The 23472-nt window shown below is 49.0% G+C and overlaps 1 protein-coding gene across 3 annotated transcripts in view; it reads right to left on the bottom strand.

The window, feature by feature from the left end:
- The window catches only part of SLC38A10 (solute carrier family 38 member 10), a 399402-nt gene that overhangs the window by 37717 nt on the left and 338213 nt on the right, over window positions 1–23472 (bottom strand). For 2 of the 3 annotated variants that reach the window (XM_085617390.1, XM_085617391.1), the window contains exons 14-15: window positions 10168–10278; window positions 8327–8350 (exon numbers count right to left, since the gene is read on the bottom strand). In XM_085617390.1, the coding sequence (XP_085473516.1) occupies window positions 8327–8350; window positions 10168–10278 (135 nt within the window). The remainder of the gene's footprint in view (window positions 1–8326; window positions 8351–10167; window positions 10279–23472) is intronic. The other variant, XM_085617392.1, reaches the window with a different exon arrangement.

Here is a 23472-nt window from a genome sequence, read left to right as displayed (position 1 = left end):
GGAAAATCCCTTCCATCCTATGTGACAGTGGGAAGTCCTGAAACTGCCACCGCATCCAAGGGAGAACCCATGGACATCGGCGCAATACGAGCGAGCCTCACAGCCACGGAGAAAGAGTCACGCCGTAAACAAGGATTGTGCCTATATTGTGGCAAAAAAGGCCACTACGTACGTGAATGCCCTGCCAAACCGAAGACGTCACGTTATCGGGCCAACCGGTCGGTAACAGCCGTGGTGGACGTACCGGCGGAAAACTAGAGGACTCCCAGACCAAAGAAGGGGCATCTCGGAGTCACTCATCCATCCCTTCACTTTCCAACTCGGTCACTAAGGGACAACGACACCTGTTTCTCACGGTGCACGTGGGAGTGCATGACCAGTGGATACCCGTTGTGGCCATGGTGGATTCAGGGGCCACTGGCATGTTTATGGACCACAACGAGGCATGCAGGCTAGGGCTAGTGCTTCTTCCCAAAGCTGTACCCGAAGACGTCTATGCTGTAGACGGAAGGCGATTGGTGACGGGGCCCATCGGGCAGTACACGGGGGTCCTTCCGATGAGATGTGGGAGGAACAATTTGGAACAAATCGATTTTAACATCATCCGAGCGCCCCAATATGGCGTCATATTGGGATTGCCGTGGCTACAGAAACACAACCCCTCTGTGGATTGGCCAACACATCGCATCGAACTGAAGTCACCGTATTGCATCCTGCATTGTGGAATAAGAACGGAATCCCTTGACGCAGATGAGAGCGGGAGTCAGACGGTGGCTACAGCGGCAGAAAAAGATGTGGCTCTCCCCCAGGCTTATCACAGTTTTGAGGATGTATTTGATGAGGTGAAGGCGGAAGTGCTACCACCACATAGACAGTTTGACTGCCAGATCGACCTGGTGCCAGGGGCCAGCGTTCCCAGCGGCAGGCTGTATGCCCTGACGGAGCCTGAAAACGTGCATCTCCGGGGGTACCTGGATAAACTCCTCAAGCTAGGATTCATCCGCCCGTCCAAGTCTCCGGCCGCCTCGCCACTCTTCTTCATCCCGAAGGCTAATGGGGAGCTGAGAGCCTGTGTGGACTTTAGGGCATTGAATGCGATAACCGTAAAGAATCGGTACCCCTTGCCTCTCATCAGTGTACTTCTGGAACAGGTCAAGAAAGCTCGTATCTACACCAAGTTGGATTTGAAAGGGGCATACCATCTGGTGCGCATGAGGGACGGAGACGAGTGGAAGACCGCCTTTAAGACCAGGTTCGGCCTTTTTGAGTACCTCGTCATGCCGTTCGGTCTGTGCAACGCCCCGGCAGCCTTTCAGTACTTTTTGAATGAGGTATTCAGAGAGGAGTTGGATATCTACGTGGTCGTATATATCGACGACATCCTCATCTATTCGTCCAGTGTGGAGGAGCACGTACACCACGTCAAAGCTGTGCTCCAAAAGCTGAGGGAAAACATGCTGTTTTGTAAACTCAGCAAGTGTGACTTCCACGTCACATCCGTGGAATTCCTCGGAGTGATGCTGAGTCCAGAGGGACAGGAGATGGCAGAACGAAAGATCAAGGCGGTGAAAGAATGGCCGGTGCCCCAAAGCGTGAAGGACGTCCAAAGTTTCATTGGCTTCGCCAACTTTTACAGGCGGTTTATAGATGGATTTTCAGGATTGGTGGCCCCAATCACACAGCTACTGAGGAAGTCCAAGGAGTTTGTCTGGTCCCCTGAAGCGAACACAGCCTTTGAGGCCCTGAAAAGCGCCTTTGGTAAGGCGCCGGTGTTGGCTCACCCCGATCCGGATCTCCCCTACGTGGTGGAAGCGGACGCATCGGATGTGGCGCTGGGGGCTATCTTGTCCCAACGCAACCACGACACAGGGGTGCTTCATCCCGTTGCGTACATGTCCCGCAAACTCAACGACGCCGAACGCAACTACCATATTGCGGAGAAGGAGCTTCTCGCAATCAAGGACGCCTTCACCGAATGGAGGCATTGGTTGATGGGGGCAAGACATGTGGTATCGGTGTACACGGACCATCGGAACCTACAGTTCATGACGGCCACAAGACACCTTTCTCCCAGACAGCTGCGGTGGATGATCTTCTTTGCGGGGTTCAACTTCCGCATCACATATCGGCCGGGGACGGAAAACCGGAAGGCGGACGCCCTATCCCGTCAATCTGCAGTTAAGGAACCATTGCCTGCGACCGAGCATTCCATCATTTCCCCGAGGATGGTATTGGGGGTTATCCAACCGGATACTTTCCTGAGGGGAATAAAGAGAGGGATCAGGTCATTCGCATGGCGGAGGTGGCTCCTCAGTCACAGAGAATGGCAGCTGAAGGACGGGATACCCCTGAAGGGCAGGTGCCTATTGATACCCACGCCTAGGCTAAGGAAACAAGCATTCATCTGGTGCCATGACTCTCCATGCGCAGGTCATTTGGGCTTTGAAAAAACGGTGGCTAGCATGGGACGGCATTTCTGGTGGCCAACCATGAGAGTGGATGTCAGGAGGTGGGGACAGGAGTGTCCTACGTGTGCTACCATGAAGGCCGACCATGGCCGAACCCAAGGGCTCTTACATCCACTTCCGACCCCGGATAGACCATGGGATAGCATATCTCTGGACTTCGTGGTGGGCCTACCGGTAGACCAGGGGATGACGGCAATACTGGTGGTGGTGGATTACTTGACGAAAATGGGGCACTTCATCCCCTGCAAGAGAGTCCCTACGGCCGGGGAATTGGCGTCACTACTCCTAAAGAATGTGGTACGACTGCATGGATTACCTGGGGTGATCGTGTCGGACCGGGGGTCGCAGTTTACTGCGCAATTCTGGAAGACTTGGTGCACTGCGCTGCATGTTAAGACCGCCCTGTCCACCAGCTACCACCCTCAAACGGACGGCCAAACCGAGCGCCTGAACCAAACGCTCAAACAGTATCTGCGATGTTTTGTGGACCAGGGCAGGGAAGAATGGGTCGACTTGCTATGGGTTGCAGAGATAGCCTATAACAACGCCACTCACAGCTCCACACAGTCATCTACGTTCTATAGCAACTATGGCCAACATCCCAGGTTCTTGCCATTTCTACATCCGTTCAGAGAGGACAGGATTCCCGCCACAGCGGACAGGGTGGCACACATAAAAGACACGTTGATGCGCTCAAGGGCTGTCCTAATAGAGGCCAAGAGAAGATACAAGGCTGCGGCAGACAGGAAGAGAAGGCCCGGGCCACTGTACCGCACTGGAGACTACGTCTGGATATCCACAAGAAACATGAGGTTTCGAAAGAACAGTGTGTTCCATCCCAAGTACATGGGCCCCTATCGAATTACCAAGTGTATGGGTCCCGTGAACGTGAAGGTGTGCTTGCCCCAGTCATTGCGGATACACCCTGTCTTTCATGTATCATTGCTCAAACCAGCACCCTCCAAGCCGTCTGGGACACCCAGGCCGGTATGCGTGGAGTCAGAGGTGGAGTATGAAGTGTCGGGCATACGGGCGTCCAAATGGCGCAGGGGGAAGCTGTGGTACCTGGTTGCGTGGAAAGGCTATGGCCCGGAGGAGCAGTCATGGGAACCGGCTGAAGGGGTTCATGCTCCGCGCTTGGTCTCCTTGTTCCATCGGCGTTTTCCTGCCAGCGCTGGACCCGTGGGGAGCCGCTGAGAGGGAGGATGTACTGTCAAGAATTCCTGTCATGCGAGGGGAGGAAAACGGTAACCAGCGAAAACGGACTACATCTCCCAGGATGCTTAGCGGTTGAGAGGTTATGTAAACAGGAGAGCTGTTACATAACTCAAGGAAAACACGCCCTTATGTAAACAGGAGAGCTGTTACATAACTCAAGGAAAACACGCCCTTATGTAAACAGGAGAGCTGTTACATAACTCAAGGAAAACACGCCCTTATGTAAACAGGAGAGCTGTTACATAACTCAAGGAAAACACGCCCTATAAAGGGAGGAACCGGGAGGTACAACGCTGTCGGATATTGTGTTTACACCGACGTACCTGCTTAGTGAAGAGCAGTGTTCCGGAGTGGTGCTCCAGTAAGGCAAGAACGGAGGTAGGTCGAGTCGTTACTCCCTGGGCCGTGTCTTGCCCCATCGTCACCTGTGAAGGACCCGGAAGCTCTACCGGATAACCATTGAGCTTCGCTTTTTGACTCGGCTGAGTCAAAGCGCAGTGGCGCTTTTGCTGGTTGGAGTCGTAACTCCCAGCCCGACCAGAGATACAGGGACTGCCAGCTGTAACGCACACCAGGAGGTGTTTGCCGCGCTACAGACTCGGAAGTCCACGGGATCGATCGAGCGGCTGCTCTCGGTTCAGTCTTCTTTGCTTGTGATTGGGGTATCGGTGACGCATCACCAGGAGGTGACTCCGCGTCCCGGTGCAGTCTGAGGAAGAGGTTGAGCGGCTGCTCCCTTCAGGTAGAGACCCCGGCTGGGTGTTTCCCTGACTCCTCGATTCTCCCCAACACTCTTCGTGCCCCTCACAGCCTACCGATTGGCATTGTCGGCCATTTCATTTCTGCCCTCTGTTGGCATACGCCGGGATCGGCGTATATGCAGAGGACGGTTAGGACCATCCGTGCTGTGGGCTGGTAACGTACTTAGCCTGGAGGATTCCAGTGACTATAACCTTTGTTTATTCCTTGTATTATTTTTGCCTTCATTAAAATAACTAAACCTTCACAAGTGGTTGCGTTCTCATTATCGTGTCTGTTAAACGATCCTGAGACGTTCAGGGCGTTACAGCTATACCGCAAACTTAGTTCGCACAAATCAACGCCATCCATTATAAATTTCTCTGGAATGGCGGCGCTATACGGTTTGTGTTGAGTACGTGCACACAATCGACATACTGCGGTGGCATAGCAGCTGCGGACGTATATGTTTACTACGCGGCCTCCCATTTAGTGATTGTAAATGAGTGGTGGTATAGCTCGCCTGCGGATCCAGCGTATGCACTAGAACATATGGTACCCCTCTCCTTCAACTCCTGTACAACACACAGAACCTGGACTTTCTACGCCCTGCCAGCAGCACAGTGATCTGGCTTTGGAGATCTGTGGTTAAACAGATGGGTTGGCGTGGTCGCCTGACTCAGGCGACCCCGCTGTGTCATGGTGCGTATCTCCTCCCGGTGGTGGCATTAGTGGGATTTCGAGGGTGGGACTTAGTGGGAATATCCACGTTAGGTGAAGTAATGCGAGGCACCACCTTGAAGTCGTTCTAACAGTTGCAGACAGAGTTTCAGCTGCACAAATCCCAATTTATAAGTGTCTCCTGCTGTGACATACACTGACCCCACTCCTTGAGACGATCGAGAATTTGTAGCACCTTGTATGAGAATCGCTTTGATACGAAGAATCCAACACTTCCTCCAACTTTTTCTCTCCCGAGGCTATGTACTTTGATAGGAAAAATTGTATTTGAGTCACTTCTCACCTGCCGCCACCAGATGCGCCTCTTGTATGAAGCCCACATATATTTTCCTATGCTAAAGCTCCAGCAGGACCACCTGTTATTTAGCCAGATTATTCAACCTGCTCATATTATATGCTAAGGTCTTATAATTCACCATCATACCTAATGTAGGGGTAATGCATGTCAAGAGCTGCTCATGTCTTTGTTCCGTTCTAAAAAATGACCAGCCCCATACCCTCTGGCCACTCTTTTTAAACTAAACCAATTTTCCCCATAACCTTTCCTTTCCACACGCTTATCCCATTTCATGAGACAGAACCAATTAAATTAAGGTGACCTACATCTAAGCAGGTTTGCTAATCAATGTCTTCATCTCCGAAAGTCTGTTGGTGTTACTCTTCTCTTTGTTCATCAACTGAGTAGTGTAAATCTTTAAAATGACTAATTTCCAATGTGCCCATTGTCTGTCTCAGCGCTGGTCCTACGTCCAAGGTAACAACAGTCTGGCCGCCTGCCACTGCCTCCCATTTTCAAATAATGATATCATTATCATTGGTAATTCTACATCTTCCTCCTCTTTCATGCATCAAAGATGCCCAGCACACAAAATATAGTTAAATCGGTGTCGAAAGCCACTTCTTCCTCCTCTTCCAGTGCAATATACACTGTGAACGAAGATGTGTAAGCCTGCCAATTCAGAACATAGAATGTGTGTTTCTTGGAGGTAGAGTAATGCCCAGTAGGGCTGTATCCTTGAGGGGGGAAGAGTGGGAGCAGCTCAGTCTACACCATGGCCACCCTCAGCTGGCCTCTACTCCTGCTTTAGTTATAAGGTGACTAACTCCCTATAGGCCATTATGGCCACTGTGTGCAATCCTTTTGTGTGAGAACCCAATGCAATCTGGGTGTTGAAATCTTGTTATACTTTCATTGCGCTGATCAGATGAACACACCTGAATACAATGATTTCTAGTGAAAAGTTCAGGACTCTAGACTGTAATCCATAATGACTTGGAGTGAGACCGTCCCCCGCATAAGAGCCTTCTTCTAGTGGCCTTGGTCAGCAATAGACTTAGTCTGCACCAAAGCCTCCCTTACCTGCCTCTGCTCCAACCACCTGTGTTTGTACACAACATGGACTGCCGGCCAGTAAACTAGATGACTTCAACTGGTAAAATCAGACAATGGAAATTCTTACCACGGTGTGCCTGGCTGCGCAGTGCGGAGATAGGTAAGATCATTTATGCTCAAAACAATTATATATGTAGTCTGTGCATTAAAAGATACATACTTCCAATTTCTAGAAGTTAAGATTATTTTGTGATAAATACATAAAAAACACATCCAACTTCCCAATCGATTCAACTAGACTTCAGTCTGTTTCTTAATTAGAAAGTTATTTATAATTTTAAGCACCAGCGATCCAAGATATTCTTGAAGGCATTGTAATATGACAGCAAACAATAGAAAATACACTTATTTTATTCATTTGTAAGTTCCAAACATCTTTTCTCCTGTTTTCCAGAACTACTTACTCAGCTTTACTCATACTTGAAAAACATTTAATAGTGTAATAGTGTAACCCAGACTTTTGGGGTAGACTGTACTACCTACCCTTTATCATGTGTAGTACTTGGATAGCTGGCATGGCCCAGTCATGAAACAGGGACACACAGCTCTCTTCAGAATGGTACAGAGTTGTCTATACAAGGAGGAGATGATGCTTTCTAAAAGTGTGTGCTATAAATGGTTGCAAATAAGCTCGATAGTTCTTAAGTTGTGACATTGCACCATTGAGGTAATTCCTGTGAGCAGGCCATTTAGTTAAATATATTGCCATATGGCAGTTCCATTTATTAAACTAAATATTAAAGCTTCATGCTCCTGGGCATAGGCTACTGATCGTCCTGATTTTCTATGGAATATGATAACTAAACACAGCTTCCTGTAATTGGGTAAAGGGAATGGCCAGACCTACCAGCTGTGGTTTATCTCTAAGCTGTTGCACCAGCATCAACAAACGTTGGTGAAAAAAGTCCAAAATCACCTCTCTAGCTTGTGAGGTAAAATAAAAAACAGACAACAAAGACCAACCCAACAACAAAAAGAAATGGGTTTTAAAGGGTGGAATCTCCATTTCATTGCGTTGAACTTATTATTTTTAAGCGGAGTAAATATTTCAAGTTACTACAACTACAGGCCTGACAATATTTGCATCTATATTTCTCAAACACTGACCATGCTAGACAAATTGTTGCTTTTCTGGCCAGAGATTATAGGTCTTCTTCACTGCAAGCAGATGGCAACCACATGTAGCTCATTGCCTTTTTCATTTGCTGATCCCTCCCTACAGAATTTGAGTTACGGGTTAAGAGAGTGGCAACATTTTTCCTTACTGCAATATGGAGGGAAAACACTACTTGTCCATAGTAAAACGCTGGCTACTTACATGAGTGCATATTTTTGAGCTACTGTAGAACGCAAGACCACTTTAAAATATAAATTCAGAAGAAAACTAACTCCTGACAGCTTGTATCAATACTTCAATTGTTGAAGATATTTTATAAACCGATGGTTTACCCCGGTTTGCTTAATTAAACTTTTTAGTACTCCACAGGCACGAGCCGGATACTTTTTCAGTGGTTCATTTATTGATTACCATTAAATAAAGTTAGGGCAGCAGTGTATGGGTGTCGTGAGGTAAAGCTAGAGATTAAGTATGAGAAGAAAACATATGGCACACATGGACACACAGCACCCTTACTTCACACTGTACTCTACAACTAGAATAATTCAAGAACTAGAACAGCGAAAACTTAAGACGCTGATGTATTCACATGCAATTGGAATATTTATTCTGATGTGTGCACGCATTGCAGGCAATTCTCTACATCCCTACCTGCTGCAAGCCTGACCATCTCGGCTGGTGAATTCCAGAAGGAAGCATGAAAAAGAGAAAGAGGAGAAAACAAGAGGGTCTCACAAATATCAAAGGAAGCCAGTATTTAGCCATAGCTCTTCTTCACTCACAAGCCAGCTTAGGAGTTAACATATATGTTCAATTTCTTACATATTTGACAATACATAAGAATATTCAGCTGTACCCAAAAATGCAGCTTTGAAATATCTGAATATGCTTGCTCTAAAGCAGGAAAATTACAGGCCAAAGGACACAGCTCCGATGACACCTGAATGGCAAGAGCCAACTGGTCCTCTGTTAAATAACATTCAGAATGAGAGGTGAGAGCAGGATCCTAGCTACCCAGTAACAGAACATCAACTGGAGGGCAGGAGTCAATACATCAATTGAAGGACTGAGACCACAGAGCAGGATCTAGCTTGCCCAATTAAAAGACAACATCCAGAAGGATGGAAGCAGCCCATGCACTGGTAGTCCATGTACTGAATAAGGTGGGAGCAGGACCCACAGAATGAGATTCAAGGGCAGGACATGTCACCTTCATGGCTGCTCGGAGGGGTAAGGAGGCACTCGTTCATCTACAAAATGAGGTGGAGTGTATGGCGGTGGCTAGAAACAGTTTGTTTTGAATTGCAGTGGGCTTTACTGGAGTATTTTTTGTCTACGCATAGTGTCATCTCATAATGCTGGGCTCAAAAAGAGGACCTACCTTTCTGGGTATTAGTGTGCTCTAGATACCAAGAATAGAATAGATCTGGAAAGGACATCTCATTTCTAGGGTGCTAGCAGAATCGAACCAACTGCTGAAATGCAGTACGAACATGTGTGACCAGTAATTGATACTCCATGAATTAAGTCTTCCATAGATTCATATGCTGCATAAAATTATCCCAATGTATGAGGTGAGGTTGTATTGAGAAATAATTCAAGACCGCATGTCAACCTATCGGAAATAGCAATGCACTTATTAACTTAAGTCTGCTCCACAAACAGTAAAACACTGAATTGTAGTAGTTTTATGAAATGATTTTGAATTAGACTGTTTTCCTGACTAAATCACCCAAGCACTCTGGAACCCCACCCTTTTCATTCTATGTTGTGCTTCAATTGATTAAGATAATGTCTGTCTTTCTGTGATGTTGTGAACTTTTCTGTACAATCCAAATTATTTGATTTGGACTGGTTGTGAGACAATTCGTGCTCCGAATTTTAAACTGGGTAACTCCAAGACTGCAATACTGTCACGTTTTCTTTAGTAACATTATTTGCAATAGTAATTGATTATTTGGAAGGTAACAACGTTGTAGAACGTTATATCAAATTATACAAGACCGGCAAGAGTTTTTAATAATTTCTTCCTAAGGTCCTCTTCAACAACAGAAAATAATTTTCAGTAAAAATCTCCATTGACGGACCAAATAAAAGCTAAACTAGGCAACGATCTTGGCATCCCAGTCAAGCCTAATAATCATTGGGGTGTTGAACAATGCTGGTGAGATGGAAGGGAGGCATTCATTCATAAATCAGTGAGTATGCCTGGACACTCCAAAAATAACTTTTCCAGGACATTCCCTGAATCTCCTGGGGAAGGCTGGATACACAGATGAAGTTCAAAAAGATGTGCTGTGACAGGGTCGAGGAGCCACAGTGGTAGGGAGAGGGGATTAATGAGAAATAACAACATAACTACTAGTTGGGGAAAGAGACTGGGAATATCATGTTATTTTCATTGTGTGGATAGTGAGAACAGGGGAGGAGTGCCGAGAGGTATAAGCACAAGACAGACTATAGGCAAAGCATGATTAGCTGCAAACACTTACCCTCTGGGTTTTCCACATTCTTTCCATCAGCATTCCGTTCTTCCCGGAGCTCGTGTTTCTGCTCCGGATCTGGATCAACTTTCTCAGCAGGAAGTGGATCTTTCTTTTCATCTGTGGAAAAGGCAAATCACTTCACATCAGCTACTCAAACAAAGTGTAGCAGAGGAATAGAGACTTCAAAAATAAAGAAAAAAAGAGTCATGCCCAAATAGTTATCAAATGAGGTGGCAAGATTAGAACAGATTAAGATTACTAGAGGGATGGTGTTGTGCGTGTTATTTGCATGAACCCCTTGAAAAGCATGTATAATTGTATGTCTTTTGCAATGTACAGTAGCATTTAGCAACTTGATAATATCACGTGTTCTTGATGCCTAATACAAATCTTTTGTTTAGTGTATATCTTGTGATATGCAGTCAGCCCGCTATGTGAACTTTGCAACACTCTGACCTAGTCCTTATGTTAACACTCACACTAGGGCACAAACTGGGGAGTTCAAGAACACGCAATGCCAATTTTCCACACCACAACATACATGAGAGGTTCACTGTGAATAGTTGTGGGTATTACCCTGTCATTTTCCTATACTCATTAGATGAATAATAAGAATATCATTACAGCCCTTTACCTAATAGCTAGTAAATAATTCCTCATGCATAAAGCCTATGGGTACTCAGAATTAAACAATGTGTTTCTATAGCTATGTAGAATGCAATATTCACCCCATGCAGTTATATGCTTAAGCCTAACCAGAAGAAGAACAGTCATTTCTAGTGTTTCACCTCAATTTACCTGGATAGGATGTATTCATGAACAAGATGGTGGGGTCTGGTTCCAACCGAAATTGCAATAAACTGCAACAAGGGAGGGGGTAGTGATTGATAGAGATGAATTTCACATAGGAGACAGACTCAAGTGCAAACCACCCTTATCACGAGAAAAGCAAAGCCCAAACTATTGTTTGTTTACCCTCTTTCTAAAGGCAAGCAACTAAGTCAAGGCCTTTCAGACCACCTACTTTAAAATGGAGCACACTAATTGTTCCAGAAGTATTGTTGTTGGGTGGATGAAGCAGTTTGCTCCATATCAGTAAATATATTTTTCCATTACATTATTTGCCTTTGAACGCAAGCGCAAAGAAAGGAACAGATTTCTTGCCTCAGTAAAACAGAGATGCAGCTTAGTATCAGTTGTAGATTCACATGCTGGGCACTTAGCTGCCATTTAATGGTCAGATCCAGAATTGTAATCTTTTTGGGGAAGAAAATATTTAATCGGTGGCATCGACAGAGTGACTTCTATAATAAAGGACTACACCATTTGTTCCAGACAACTGGGGATACCAAACTCAGCAAACAGAGTAATCTGCAGGAATGGCCTGTACAAATCATGACGTGTTACCATAGTTTATTGGTGATCTAATTAGGCCAAAACAACAGTTGATGGACAGAATGCAGAACAATGTCATACATTCACCCCAGTACAGAGATCTGGGCCTAAATCCATCGTTTTTTTGCTCACCATGCCATTCCAGTTTGAACCCAGCCATATGCAAATCAGTCTTGACCCTGTGCCTCATGGGAACAGTCCAGCCCGAACTGCCAAGCCAGGTCCTCCCTGGACTGCTTTTTGGTTTTGGTTTAGCTTTGTTCGCCCTAAGTTGGCAGGGTATGCCCAGACGTGGGTCCCTTGCTCACTTTGCCACTGGATTCAAGATAGACTGGCTGATGAGGGTTATGAACCCGAAACCGGTCCCAGGAGGCTTGTTTCCGGTCCAGGGAAGACATGGCTTGGCAGTTTGGGCTGGACTGTTCCCATGAGGCACAGGGTCAGACTGATTTGTATATGGCCATGTCTGAACTGGGGTGGCGGAGTGAGCTAAAGAATGATTGTGGATTAAACCCAGATCAGTTGACTGGGGGTGAGTGCTTGCAATGTTCAACACTCCTTTGGTTTTGCTTTGTTCGCCCTAAGTTGGCAGGGTATGCCCAGACATGGGTCCCTTGCTCACTTTGCCACTGGATTCAAGATAGCCTGGCTGATTAGGGTTATGAACCCGAAACCGGTCCCAGGATGCTTATTTCCGGTCCAGGGAAGACATGGCTTGGCAGTTCGGGCTGGACTGTTCCCATGAGGCACAGGGTCAGACTGATTTGCATATGGCCATGTCTAAACTGGGGTGGCGGAGTGAGCTAAAGAATGATGATGGATTAAACCCAGATCAGTTGACTGGGGGTGAGTACTTGCAATGTTCAACACTCTGTCCATCAATTGTTTGGTTTTGCTTTGATATAATTAGGCCTTCATTCATTGACTGCAAAGATTTTCATTTAACATCAAATTCACATTATTTATTGATGAGGTTTTTATTAAACTTGTCAAAAAATGCCAATTCTCACAATCAGAAAGTCAAATTAATGTGAGATAATGTCACATGAGAAGAAAATTGCAAAAAGTGGACAGAGCAAATATGATGCATGTAACAACGTTATTTTCTTATGAATCACTTCCTAATATTACCCTACATAATTAACTTTGGCACGCTGCCATTCATCTATGGCTAGGCATGAGTGTCCTCTCTTTTCAGGTATGCTGCTGCTACTACTGACAAATATTTAGTAAACACAATTGGGCTGATTTTGTTCAAATGGTTGAACTCTGAACTGAAGTGTCTGTCAAATAGCGTTGAAAACAGACATTTCATGAGCCTCTAAATGTATGGGAACATGAAAGGATGCATCCTTCAATCAACAGTAGCCATGGAGACTTGAAATCTTCGTTTAGGGTATTCTTCTATGTATGATGATTTGGGCTAGTTTCATGTTTAAGTTTTACCCAATTTGTTCAAGGGTTGTATATATATAGTATCTGTCTGAATGTAACATCTTACTGTGATATGTGAAAACGTGTTAAATAGAAACAGACTGATCTTTAGTGTCCTAGCACCTCCTGACCTGATCCTTTCTGTATCTCTATTTAAAATATCTTCTGACAATAATAGATGTTGCTTTTTAACCTCTTCATTGCCCATGACGAGATAGTCTCGTCATGGAGCACGGTTGCGCTGTGCCCATGACGAGACTATCTCGTCATGAACCCCACCCACTAGTGCAACGCCCGGCACAGGAGGGGGAAAGGGCGTGGCACTGAAGGGGTTAAAAGGTCTGTTATTTGCTGTTTTAATTTAGTGTCTTGTCAAAGATAAAACATTTGCTGATGTTGAGCTTGACACTTCCTTGTCTTGTGCGGCATTATTCTATAAGATTACAAGAAACTTCCTGCAACCAGCAGAACTTGGTCTTGAGCTCTAAACGGCCCCAAAAATCTTTGCCAGTTAACCATTAAATCTCCTCCCAGTCATTCAGAAAAAAACAGAATCCTTCCAGAAGCCATTCGAGAAACCGTGGCCCCTCCCAGTCAATGAACAGTCCTTCGGAAATTCCCTGTGAAATATTCAAAATCCGCCTCCTTTTTAACACCTAAGTACAACTAAAAAAGTGGTGTCACAAAAGCATCCGAGAAATTCAGCAACAAGCAGAGTCTAGTCACCAAATTACCCACTGATCACATGCCTGCCAGCCAACAAAAAAAAGATTAACTTTTGCCCATTTTCCCTCTCCCTATGGTACAGGTGGGGAGTCCTTGTTCTGAAGTCACATGTGAAAGGGGCATGAAACACTGCTCTTCCACCGTTATGTGCTGGAACCAAAGCACAAATTGGATTCACTGCCACAGCAAAGAGACAGAGGAGACTCCGATGTTTCCCACTTCCCGCTGCAACTGTATCTATGTCCAACTAATCACCACATGCAAACCACCAGAAGAAAAAGAGTCACACCTCAGGCTCGTCAATGCTCGCTCTGCAGTCTGCCATGCTCAAGCAAGGCTCACACCCACCTCTACATACATCTCAAATGTCCTTGTCCCCATACGGTATAGCATATAAAACAATTCAAAGAAACAAACATGGAGAAGAACTGCCAGTCACCCATAAATCCTCAAGACTCTGCACTTTCCAGGAACAATAAAACCTCACATCCCTTCAAATCAACATCTGCCCCTTCCACATTTTAGTCTCGCAACCACTTTAAACCGAAACTACAAACTGAGCAATAGCAACACCATTAAGCAACCAACACCAATGCTTGGCAACTCTTCCAATCTAATTATCTTTATGCCATCCCGAGTAATTTCCAGTGGCTGGGCCGAGTAATTACCAGTGGCTAAGCCCCCGAGTAATTACCAGTGACTAAGAGTAATTCAAGCATTCCATCCATCATTTTTAGGTCTCGCACCTAGCGTTGCAGTGCAGAGCACTGCTCGCGCAGCGAGAGACCTTTTGTAGGGGGTTTCAAAACGTTCCTAGTAATCGCACACGCTTGTGCGTGTGCTTTTTCTTTTGGCACACGCTATTGGCCTTTGCGTGCGTCTTTATATAAAAGACAGCACGCAATTGGCCAAAGGCGGGCGCATTGCCCCGCCCATGGCCTATTGGTGTCTATTACGCGCACCGCTGCCATGTGGTTTCAATTATCGTGCCCAGACACGGGCGCGATAATTGAAACCACATGGCTCACTGTGGCGCGCCCACCACTCGCGGGCTCACCGCCTGCTCTCCCTCTTGCAATTAACTTTCGCGGCCGCGCTTGTATTTCAGTGCTTATTTTGTTTCTTCGGCAGCACATGTTTTTAAACTTCAGCCGCCCTGGTCCCCCTCGAATGTACATTGTGCTCCCCCTACAAAATATAGGTGGGGCTAAGTTCCCCAGTCGCAAAACGGGAGGGAAGTAAGAAGAATTGAGGCACGATGAAACGCCAATCCCGAGTTATGTACAGGACAGAAACGTGAACTTTATGAACATTACAACCAGTGGAAATATAGGTGTAAGAACTGTTAAATAATACCAAGTACACATCTTAGGCCAAAGAACAATTGTTTAGTTTACACCGAGTTCCAATACATGGAATATAAATGGCGATCAAAATAATGTATATCAATAATGGAAGAAGTTGTATTAAACAAAAAACTAATAAAATATGTTTGTTTTTTTTAAAAGTCCCCCAGTCCCTACACTCATGGGCCCACTTATGCAACCTTCATGCGCAGCACTCCCATCAAGCCATGCTCACCACACCCCTACCTGGACGACCAAACACACGGGAGCGAACTATCACAGCCAGGAATAGGAGCAAACCTTCCAGCCAGGGACACGGGGGGCTTGTCACACTGTCCCTCACTCCCCCTTCGTCTATCCTCGCGACCCTCACCATGCTCGCGGCTCCTCAGCTTTCAGTGGTGCACGAGCCAAGCAGCAACAAACCGTTTCCCACGGCGTGAGCCACTTAAGACGACCTGGTGTCGTAAGAGCCCGCCCCCCAGGGGCAGGCAAGACCCAATCACAGACAGGGCACGCGATCCCAAGTGCGAGCTTAAACTTGAGTGTTGGTGGAGCGCCGTGAGCCTTGTGGAAGCCAGGTGCCAGGAGCTAATCAGAAACAGAAAATGAGGTCGGACTACTTTTTTTTTTTTGCAGTGTTATATAGCGTGTACTTGACCCGAAGGTATCAAAGCGCTTTACATGAAATGGTGGGCGCCACTCCATGTAAGAGCTGATTTGCATCTTCAGTTTAGCTATCTTCATCTCAATTGTTTGACCCTGCAGTCGAAATCAAACGAGCACCCACGCAAACACTAATTTGTGCCAAAGTAAATCTAGAGCTTCAAGTGACCGGGTCCTGCAAGTGCTCAGCACCAGCAGTTCTGAAAAGCAGGTACCAAGACAGATCACTATCCAGCTCTCCATTTTTGCCCTCACCGTCAGCGTGAAAAAATAGAAAATGAATTCTGCCGCACTAACACCCTTCACTGCCACTGATGTAACTTCATAAATACTCCTTATGTTGCTTTCACAGTCAAACCATATCACAACTTGCAGCATTTCCTCCTTGACCCTTTCCGCAGCGCTGGGATGCCTCCGGGTAGCCATGCGCTATATAAGAACATCTTCATCATTCATTTTCAATGTTATGTACATCGAAGCCATAGTTGTTGCTTATTTATCTCATGCAACTAACAAGCATTGACAAAGCCAATAGTCCTGGCTCGTTGTAGCTCTAACGTTACTTGTTGTAGTATATATCTGCAGGCAATGACAGAAGCAGCAAAATACTAGTAGAGTGGCAAACTATGCTAAGCGCAAACTTGAACTTGCGTGATTTAAGCAAAGTCCTTAATTACATCGGCCATGCCTCTTTGAGAGACCTACAGTTTTTTTCACCCCCCTAAAATCCGGGTGTAAATCCACTGAATTCACCCACTCCAGAGGAGGCACAAAGATTCTGCACAGGGTGCCATCAGACAAGAATCCCCGCACAACACCACTGATATTACATCCCTGGTAGCCAAACAACTTCTGTTTATACGTGCCTTTTACAGCTACCGCATGCACAACATTTGTCACACGTATACTTACCACCTGACATTGTGAGCACTAACTAGAACTAGAATGAATGGAGCTCTACAGTTACGGCTCGGCCAATTGTCTTATGGTGAGGCCGTTTCAAAAATCATGCCTGAAGTTACTCATATTCCCGAAGAAGTCGCTGTCTTTAAACTTCAGCCCCCCCGGTCCCCCTTGCTTGTAACTTGTGCCCCCCCTACAAAATATGGGGGCTAAGTCCCCCAGTCCCTACACACATGGGCCCACTTATGCAACCTTCATGCACAGCACTCCAACCAAGCCATGCTCACCACACCCCGACCTGGCCGACCAAACACACGGGAGCAGGAATAGGGGCAAAACCTTCCAGCCAGGCACACAGGGGGGGGTTTGTCAGACTGTCCCTCACTCCCCCTTTGTCTATCCTCACGACCCAATGCAATAGGTCTCGCATTTGTGAGACTTTGAGCTATTGATATCGTAAATGATAATGCTTTTTAATTGTGTTTTGAAAACCTGCAAGCGGTGCGTCAACACGCACTTTGTACTTATACTCCTTGCTTACAAGAAACAAGGCTGGCAGTAAAAGATGTGCAGTTACTGCCAAACTTACTTCTTGTAAGCAACAACTATAAATAATAACAAAGTAGGTGTTTACACACCGTTAGCTGGTTTTCAAAACACAAATAAAAAGCATTATTATTTACAATGCCAATAGCTGAAACTCTCACAAATGCAAGGTCTATTGCATTGCAAATGCTTGTTGTATACTTCACCATGTCACCCTAAGAGGGACGGATATGCCCCGAAGTGGGTACATTGCACACTGTGCCACTGGAACCAAGCTATATCCAGCTGATGAGCCCATTCCGGTTCAGGGAGGATTTGGCTCCGCAGTTCGGGCTGGACTGGTCCTATTGGAGCAGGGTCAAAACTGATTTTCATATAGCTGGGTCCAAACTGAGGTGGCATGGAGTGGAAAATAACGATGGACAGAGATGCAGCCAGAGAAATTGCCAGTGGTGGAGATTTATTCAAGCATTCCATCCATCATTTGTGTATACTTACCTTGTAATCCAGCCACCAATACAACTGTGCTACCGAGCCCACTTTACAAACAAATTCAGCATTTATAACAAACTGCTATGCATAACTTCCAGTTAAAACAAGCTAGGTAATGGTGTATACCCATCATGACGATGCTCTTAAACACGTCCTAATCACCCTATCAACCACCTTCAAAAGCAACTTATTCCTAGCACCTCTCGAAGGCAAAACGGAGATAGCAGCAAATATTCCACCGAAAATCAAGAACAAACATGGAGCAAAAAAATCTGTAATTACTTCAAACAACTGGCAATCTGCTATATTTTTTGATAAGCAAATTTTTACAACTAAACATACAAAAATATGGACAACCGTCCAAGCGAACTGACATCAAAAGATATTGGGTACAGTCAATGACCTTCATCAGCACAACCTCCCGCCCCCTCCCCGACCACTTCACTTCCCCCACCCGCATTGACACCCCTAAAGTATACCCCCCAGCCACTTCCCCCATACTCTGCGAAACTTCTTAGGGCAGCCCCGTGCCGAATACATCGTGCGCTCCTGCGTTGCGCACCAGTCCACCCCCCTCCTCCACGTAGCACATTTGGGGGGGGTCAGGCCGCTTCCAGGCGGCAGCAATATCTCGCTTCGCTACCACCAGAGCTGTAGTGAGGAAAAATTTCTCATGACGGGAACCGTCCAGACCATCCGTTATCCCCAGCAGAGCCATTCTGGGATCATGGGGAACCTCCCACCCCAGTATTTCAGTTAGTTCAGCCTCAATCTCGCCCCAGTAGGTTCCCAGACGCGGGCAGGTCCACACCATGTGGAAGAAGTCCGCCGGGTCCGCCCCACAACGTGTGCATGAAGCGTCTGGAGAGAGACCCGCATGATGAAGGCGCTCCGGGGTCAGATAGGCAGTGTGCAAATAGTACAGTTGGATGAGCCGCAGCCTGGCTGAGGAGGTGATCATCCTAGGTGCCATAAGGGCGTCCCTCCAATCGGCCTCATCCAGTGGCCCCACCCAGGCCTCCCAGCGCACCTTCGTGGCCTCGTCCATTGGGGTGTTATTGACCAGAGCCCGGTAAATATGGGAGATACCCCCCCCTACCCAGAAACCCCATCATCACCTGCGCTTCTGGTGGGCTATGGTCAGGGATCCGCGAATCCAGCGGGACGTGGGACCGAACCGCGTGGCGCAGCTAAAGATATTTGTAAAACTGTGAGGGGCACAACGAGAAGCGAGCCTGAAGCTCCCGGAAGGAGCACATACGACTCCCCCGCCACAGATCGCCTAAGCAGGAGACCCCAAGGAGGTCCCACGCCCGAAATCCCTCCAGGCCCGTGACCTCCTGCAGCCAAGTGCCATGCCAGAGTGGTGTAACGCGGGTCAGTTTCCCCGACCACCGGGTATGCCGTAGAGCCGCACGGCAAGCCAGAAAGGGGGCCCGTACAACATCTGGAAGCGACCGAGGAAACCGCGCCCCATAGAGCATATTTTGAATAGAAGGGAACTCCAGTATCTGTACCTCCAGCCTGTATTCCGGATCGCCCCAACCACCCGAAAACCAGTCATGGACCACCAGGAGCCGAGTCGCAAGGTAGTATAAGTATAGGTCGGTCATGCTCATACCTCCGTCATGTGATGGAATCCGGCACAGGCCGAGGGCCAGACGGGCCCTACCGCCACCCCATAGAAACTTGGTCGCCATACTGTCCAAGTCCCGGAACCACAGACGAGGGAAAGAGCAGGGCGTGTTTTGCAGCATGTACAGGAATTTGGGAAGGATCATCATCTTATAGAGAGCAATCCTCCCCAACGGATTCAATGGGAGCGATTGCCATCTCGCCAGGTCTGATCTGGCCTTGTTGACCACAGGAGCCACATTAAGGGCCCAACAGAGCTCCGGTAGAAGGGTAACCCATATACTTAAAAGATAGCCTCCGGAGGGGAATATCGGACTGCCAGTCGAAGCAATCTCTAGCCGGGTGCAGCGGAACCAAGACCGATTTCCTGGGGTTGAGACTGAGACCCGACGCCCGACCAAACCGGCGAAGAATCCCACGCACAATAGGACCAGAAGTAGCGGGGTCGGAGAGGTAAAGGAGGACATCGTCGGCATACAGAGCTATTTTATCGGGGACCATGCCCGGCCAGTCCCATCCACGAAGCGCAGGGTCTGAGCGGAGCAGGACAGCCAAAGGTTCCATTGCCAAGGCAAAGAGGAGGGGCGAGAGTGGGCAGCCCTGACGCGTCCCCCTTCCGATAGAAAACGGGCGAGAGAGAGCCCCATTCACTAACACCCTGGCCCGTGGAGCCGCGTACAAGACCCGGACCATGGCGCGGAATGGAGGACCAAACTCCATCCTCTCCAACACCTCGTCCAGGTAGACCCACCCCACCGAGTCAAAGGCTTTTTCAAAGTCGACCAACAACAAAGCCAGATACGGTGAGCCATGGCGAGATGCAGGCGCCGCAGGCAGTGTTGAGTTCCCCGGTTCGGCATAAACCCACACTGATCCGGGTGGATCAGCGAGTCGAGGTAAGGACGCAGCCGCTGTGCCAGGATGGTGGCGTATATTTTGATCTCAGTGTTAATAAGAGATATCGGTCGGTAGTCCGAGCAGGACCTCGACGGAGGTTGCGTCTTAGGGAGAACGACTATCGTAGCCGTGTCCGTCTCCGGTGGGCACGAACCCCTCTCTGTCACCTCTGCATAAAGGCCCAAAAGCTGCGGAGCGATGGTCTCACGGTAGTGGGCATAGTACTCCTGCGGGAAGCCGTCCGGACCCGGGGTTTTCCCGGGAGCCAGGTGGCTGATGGCGTCGTCAATTTCTTGTAGAGTAACGGGCGAGTCGAGGGTCTCCCTAGCCTCGCGCCCCAGACACTGCAGCTCCGCACCACCTGTTCCCAACAGCTCCCCAAGGGGGATCCCGAGCTCCCGAGCATGGTACAGCGTGGAATAATAATCGGCCAAGGATTGAGCCACCGCCACGGAGGCCGTGTGAATCTCACCGGTGGAGCCCTCAATCGCGGGGATAATCCTGCTGGACCGGGGGTATGCGGCCAGCTGGTGGAGAAGAGCACCGTTCTTGTCTCCCTAACCGTACACCCGCGCCACCGAAGAGCGCCATAAAGTTTTCGTCGCTTCCATAGAGTGCAAGCAAATTTCGTCCCGTAGAAAGGCCAGTCGTCGCGCCCGCCCGGAGTCATCCAAAGTCTCCGGGTCTCGCTCAAGCTCCAGGGCCTGCGCCTCACACTCCGTAAACCGCTGGAGATGCTTCCGGTGCTGCTGCTGCACAAGACCCTTAGCCGCTCCCTAATAGTCGCCTTGCCCGCCTCCCAGAGGACGGCCGCGGAGGAGACTGATCCCACACTATGGTGGTAGTAATTAGAGATCTCGGTGCCCACCGACTTCCGGAAGTCCTTATCCTGGAGGAACCAAGCGTTCAGGCGCCACACAGGGCGGGCGGAGAAGGGAGGCGGGCCGAGGGCAAAAAGCAGCGGAGAGTGGTCCGAGAGGCCCCTGGGAAGAATGCGGGCATCTTGTACCCCCGCGCATTCAGTGGATGGGACAAAGATTAAATCAATCCGGGCGTGCGAGTGGTGCGCCGCCGAGGTGTGGGTGTACTGGCGGGCCTGCGGGTGCCAGACCCTCCACACATCGCACAAACCCTGGGCCTCGGCCCAGCCCGATAGTAGCTTCGAGCGGGTAGCCCTGGCAAGGGAGACCGGGCCCGTCGCATCCATACTGGGCGTATACACCCATTGAAATCCCCCCCCACAAGACAAGCGCGCCCGCCGGGAGCGTGGGAAGCAAGTTTGCAGTGTACGAGAGGACGGGCTGCAACTGGGATGGGGCCGCATACAGGGAGACAAAGGTCAGGGGACGCCCCTCAAGGGCCCCAGAAACCGCAACCGCCGTGGCCTGGGAGTCGGAATGCACCTGGGTAAGAACGAAGGGAAAAGTCTGCCGAAGCAGGATAGCCACTCCCCGGGAACCCCTAACGAAGCCGGAGTGCCACACCCTATCATACCCGTAACGAGCAAGGAAGGGACAGTTGTTGCCAAGAAGGTGTGTCTCCTGCAAAAGAAGGACATCAACCCCCAGACGCTGCGCGTATTTAAGGACTGCCATGCGCTTGAAGCGGTCCAGAAGACCGTTGACATTCCAAGACAGAATGCGCATGGCGGCCTTGGGAATGTTAGTGTCAGCCATCACCCCAGGTCGGAGCATCTAGTGTACGCAGAGGGGGGACGTCCCTGGAGCGTCATCCCAGCAGGGAGACCGGGGGGGGCGCAGGGGCTCCCCAAGGGGAGAGACCCCGGGCAAGCAGGCCAGCAGGAAGGTCAAGAACGCAATGATGCCATAAAACAGTAACACGGAGAAGGATCTCTCCAGCCAACAGAATCCTCCATAGGAGAAAGAAACAACCCCAAAACCACCCGAACCCCCCACCCTATACTTCGAGAACTGAAGCATCTGTCGCCCTAACTGTGAAGAACAACGACCAAGCTAAAATGATCGGGCTTGAGCACCTAGGGGACCCCCAAGTAACCGGATAATGACCAAATCCCCCGCCCTGGCCGAGAGCTATCTCTGAAATGGAGCACGGAAGTCCAAATACTAACAGTGGCGGCCCGGTAAACCATCCCCAGTCCCCCAACAATCAAATAAACCACCTGCAACAAGAGCGAGTCAAATAACTGGACTGCAAGAGAGGTCCGAGGTGTCCACTTGTCCAGCAGGCTGGGCCACAGAGCCCGACCGCACCGGGGATCCGGCCCGGCAGTCCGCAGCAATAGGGCTGGCAGGGGCGACCGAAGAGGCAGGGGAAGCTCCAGAGGCCCGACGCGGCCGTCCCATGGAACAAGTGACCACCACCTCCCCTTCAGCACGGCCCCGGGGCACGGTGCGCATCCTACGACGGGTCCTGGACGGCCTGGATGTAGTCGGTCCCCTGCGACTACTCTGTGGTGAGCCCCCTCCAGGTCGATGCAGCGAATGTTCCTCCGTCAACCAAGTCCAAGCGGCCCGAGGTGTCTCAAAGAAGATGACCCGAAGGCGGGCCGGGAACTGCAGCTGGTATTGAAGACCCAGGGACCGCATCTTCGCTTTCACCTCCGCGTAGGATCGCCGCTGCTCCTGGACCTCCCGAGTGTAATCCGGGAAGATCATGATTTTATGTTTTTGAAAGTGGAGAGCGTCAGCACGCCTGGCCTCGCGGAGAATGGCATCCCTGTCTCTGAAGTTGAGGATCTTAAGAATGAAGGGGCGGGGGGGTGCCCCCGGAGGCCTCGGGACCAAGGAGCGGTGGGCCCTCTCAACAACAAACCAGGCCGAGAGGCTGTGCGCCGGCATCCAGGATCGGAACCAGCCCTCCAAAAAGTCGTCGGAAAAGCCTCCGGAAACCCCACCAGGCGGAGGTTACTGCGACGCGCCCGGTTCTCCGTGTCCTCAGCCCGGCGGTGAAGCTCCTTAGAATGGATGGTGAACTCTCGAACCTGATCCTGCAGCTGACGGATGTTGTCCTCCGCTGTTGAGATTCGCGATTCGGCCTCCGAAATGCGGGTAGTAGCATTGCGCAAGTCCGGGCGGAGAAGGGCAACGTCCACCTTGACCTCACCTACCATGCCCTCCAGGGAGGAACAGGATGCATTAATGGCCTGCAAGATGGCCGCCAAATCCGTGGCAGGGGCCGATGCCACCTCCCCAGTCGAGCCAGGTCCCCTTTCGGAGGTCGTGAATTGGTCAATCCTGGCTTGGGTGGCCACCGGCGCCGGCTTGGAGGCCCTGTCCTTGCCCATGATGGC

This window comes from Triturus cristatus, chromosome 7 (assembly GCF_964204655.1).
Source record: "Triturus cristatus chromosome 7, aTriCri1.1, whole genome shotgun sequence".
Taxonomy (NCBI): Eukaryota; Metazoa; Chordata; class Amphibia; order Caudata; family Salamandridae; genus Triturus; species Triturus cristatus.
This window is presented reverse-complemented; position numbering and strand designations above follow the sequence as displayed.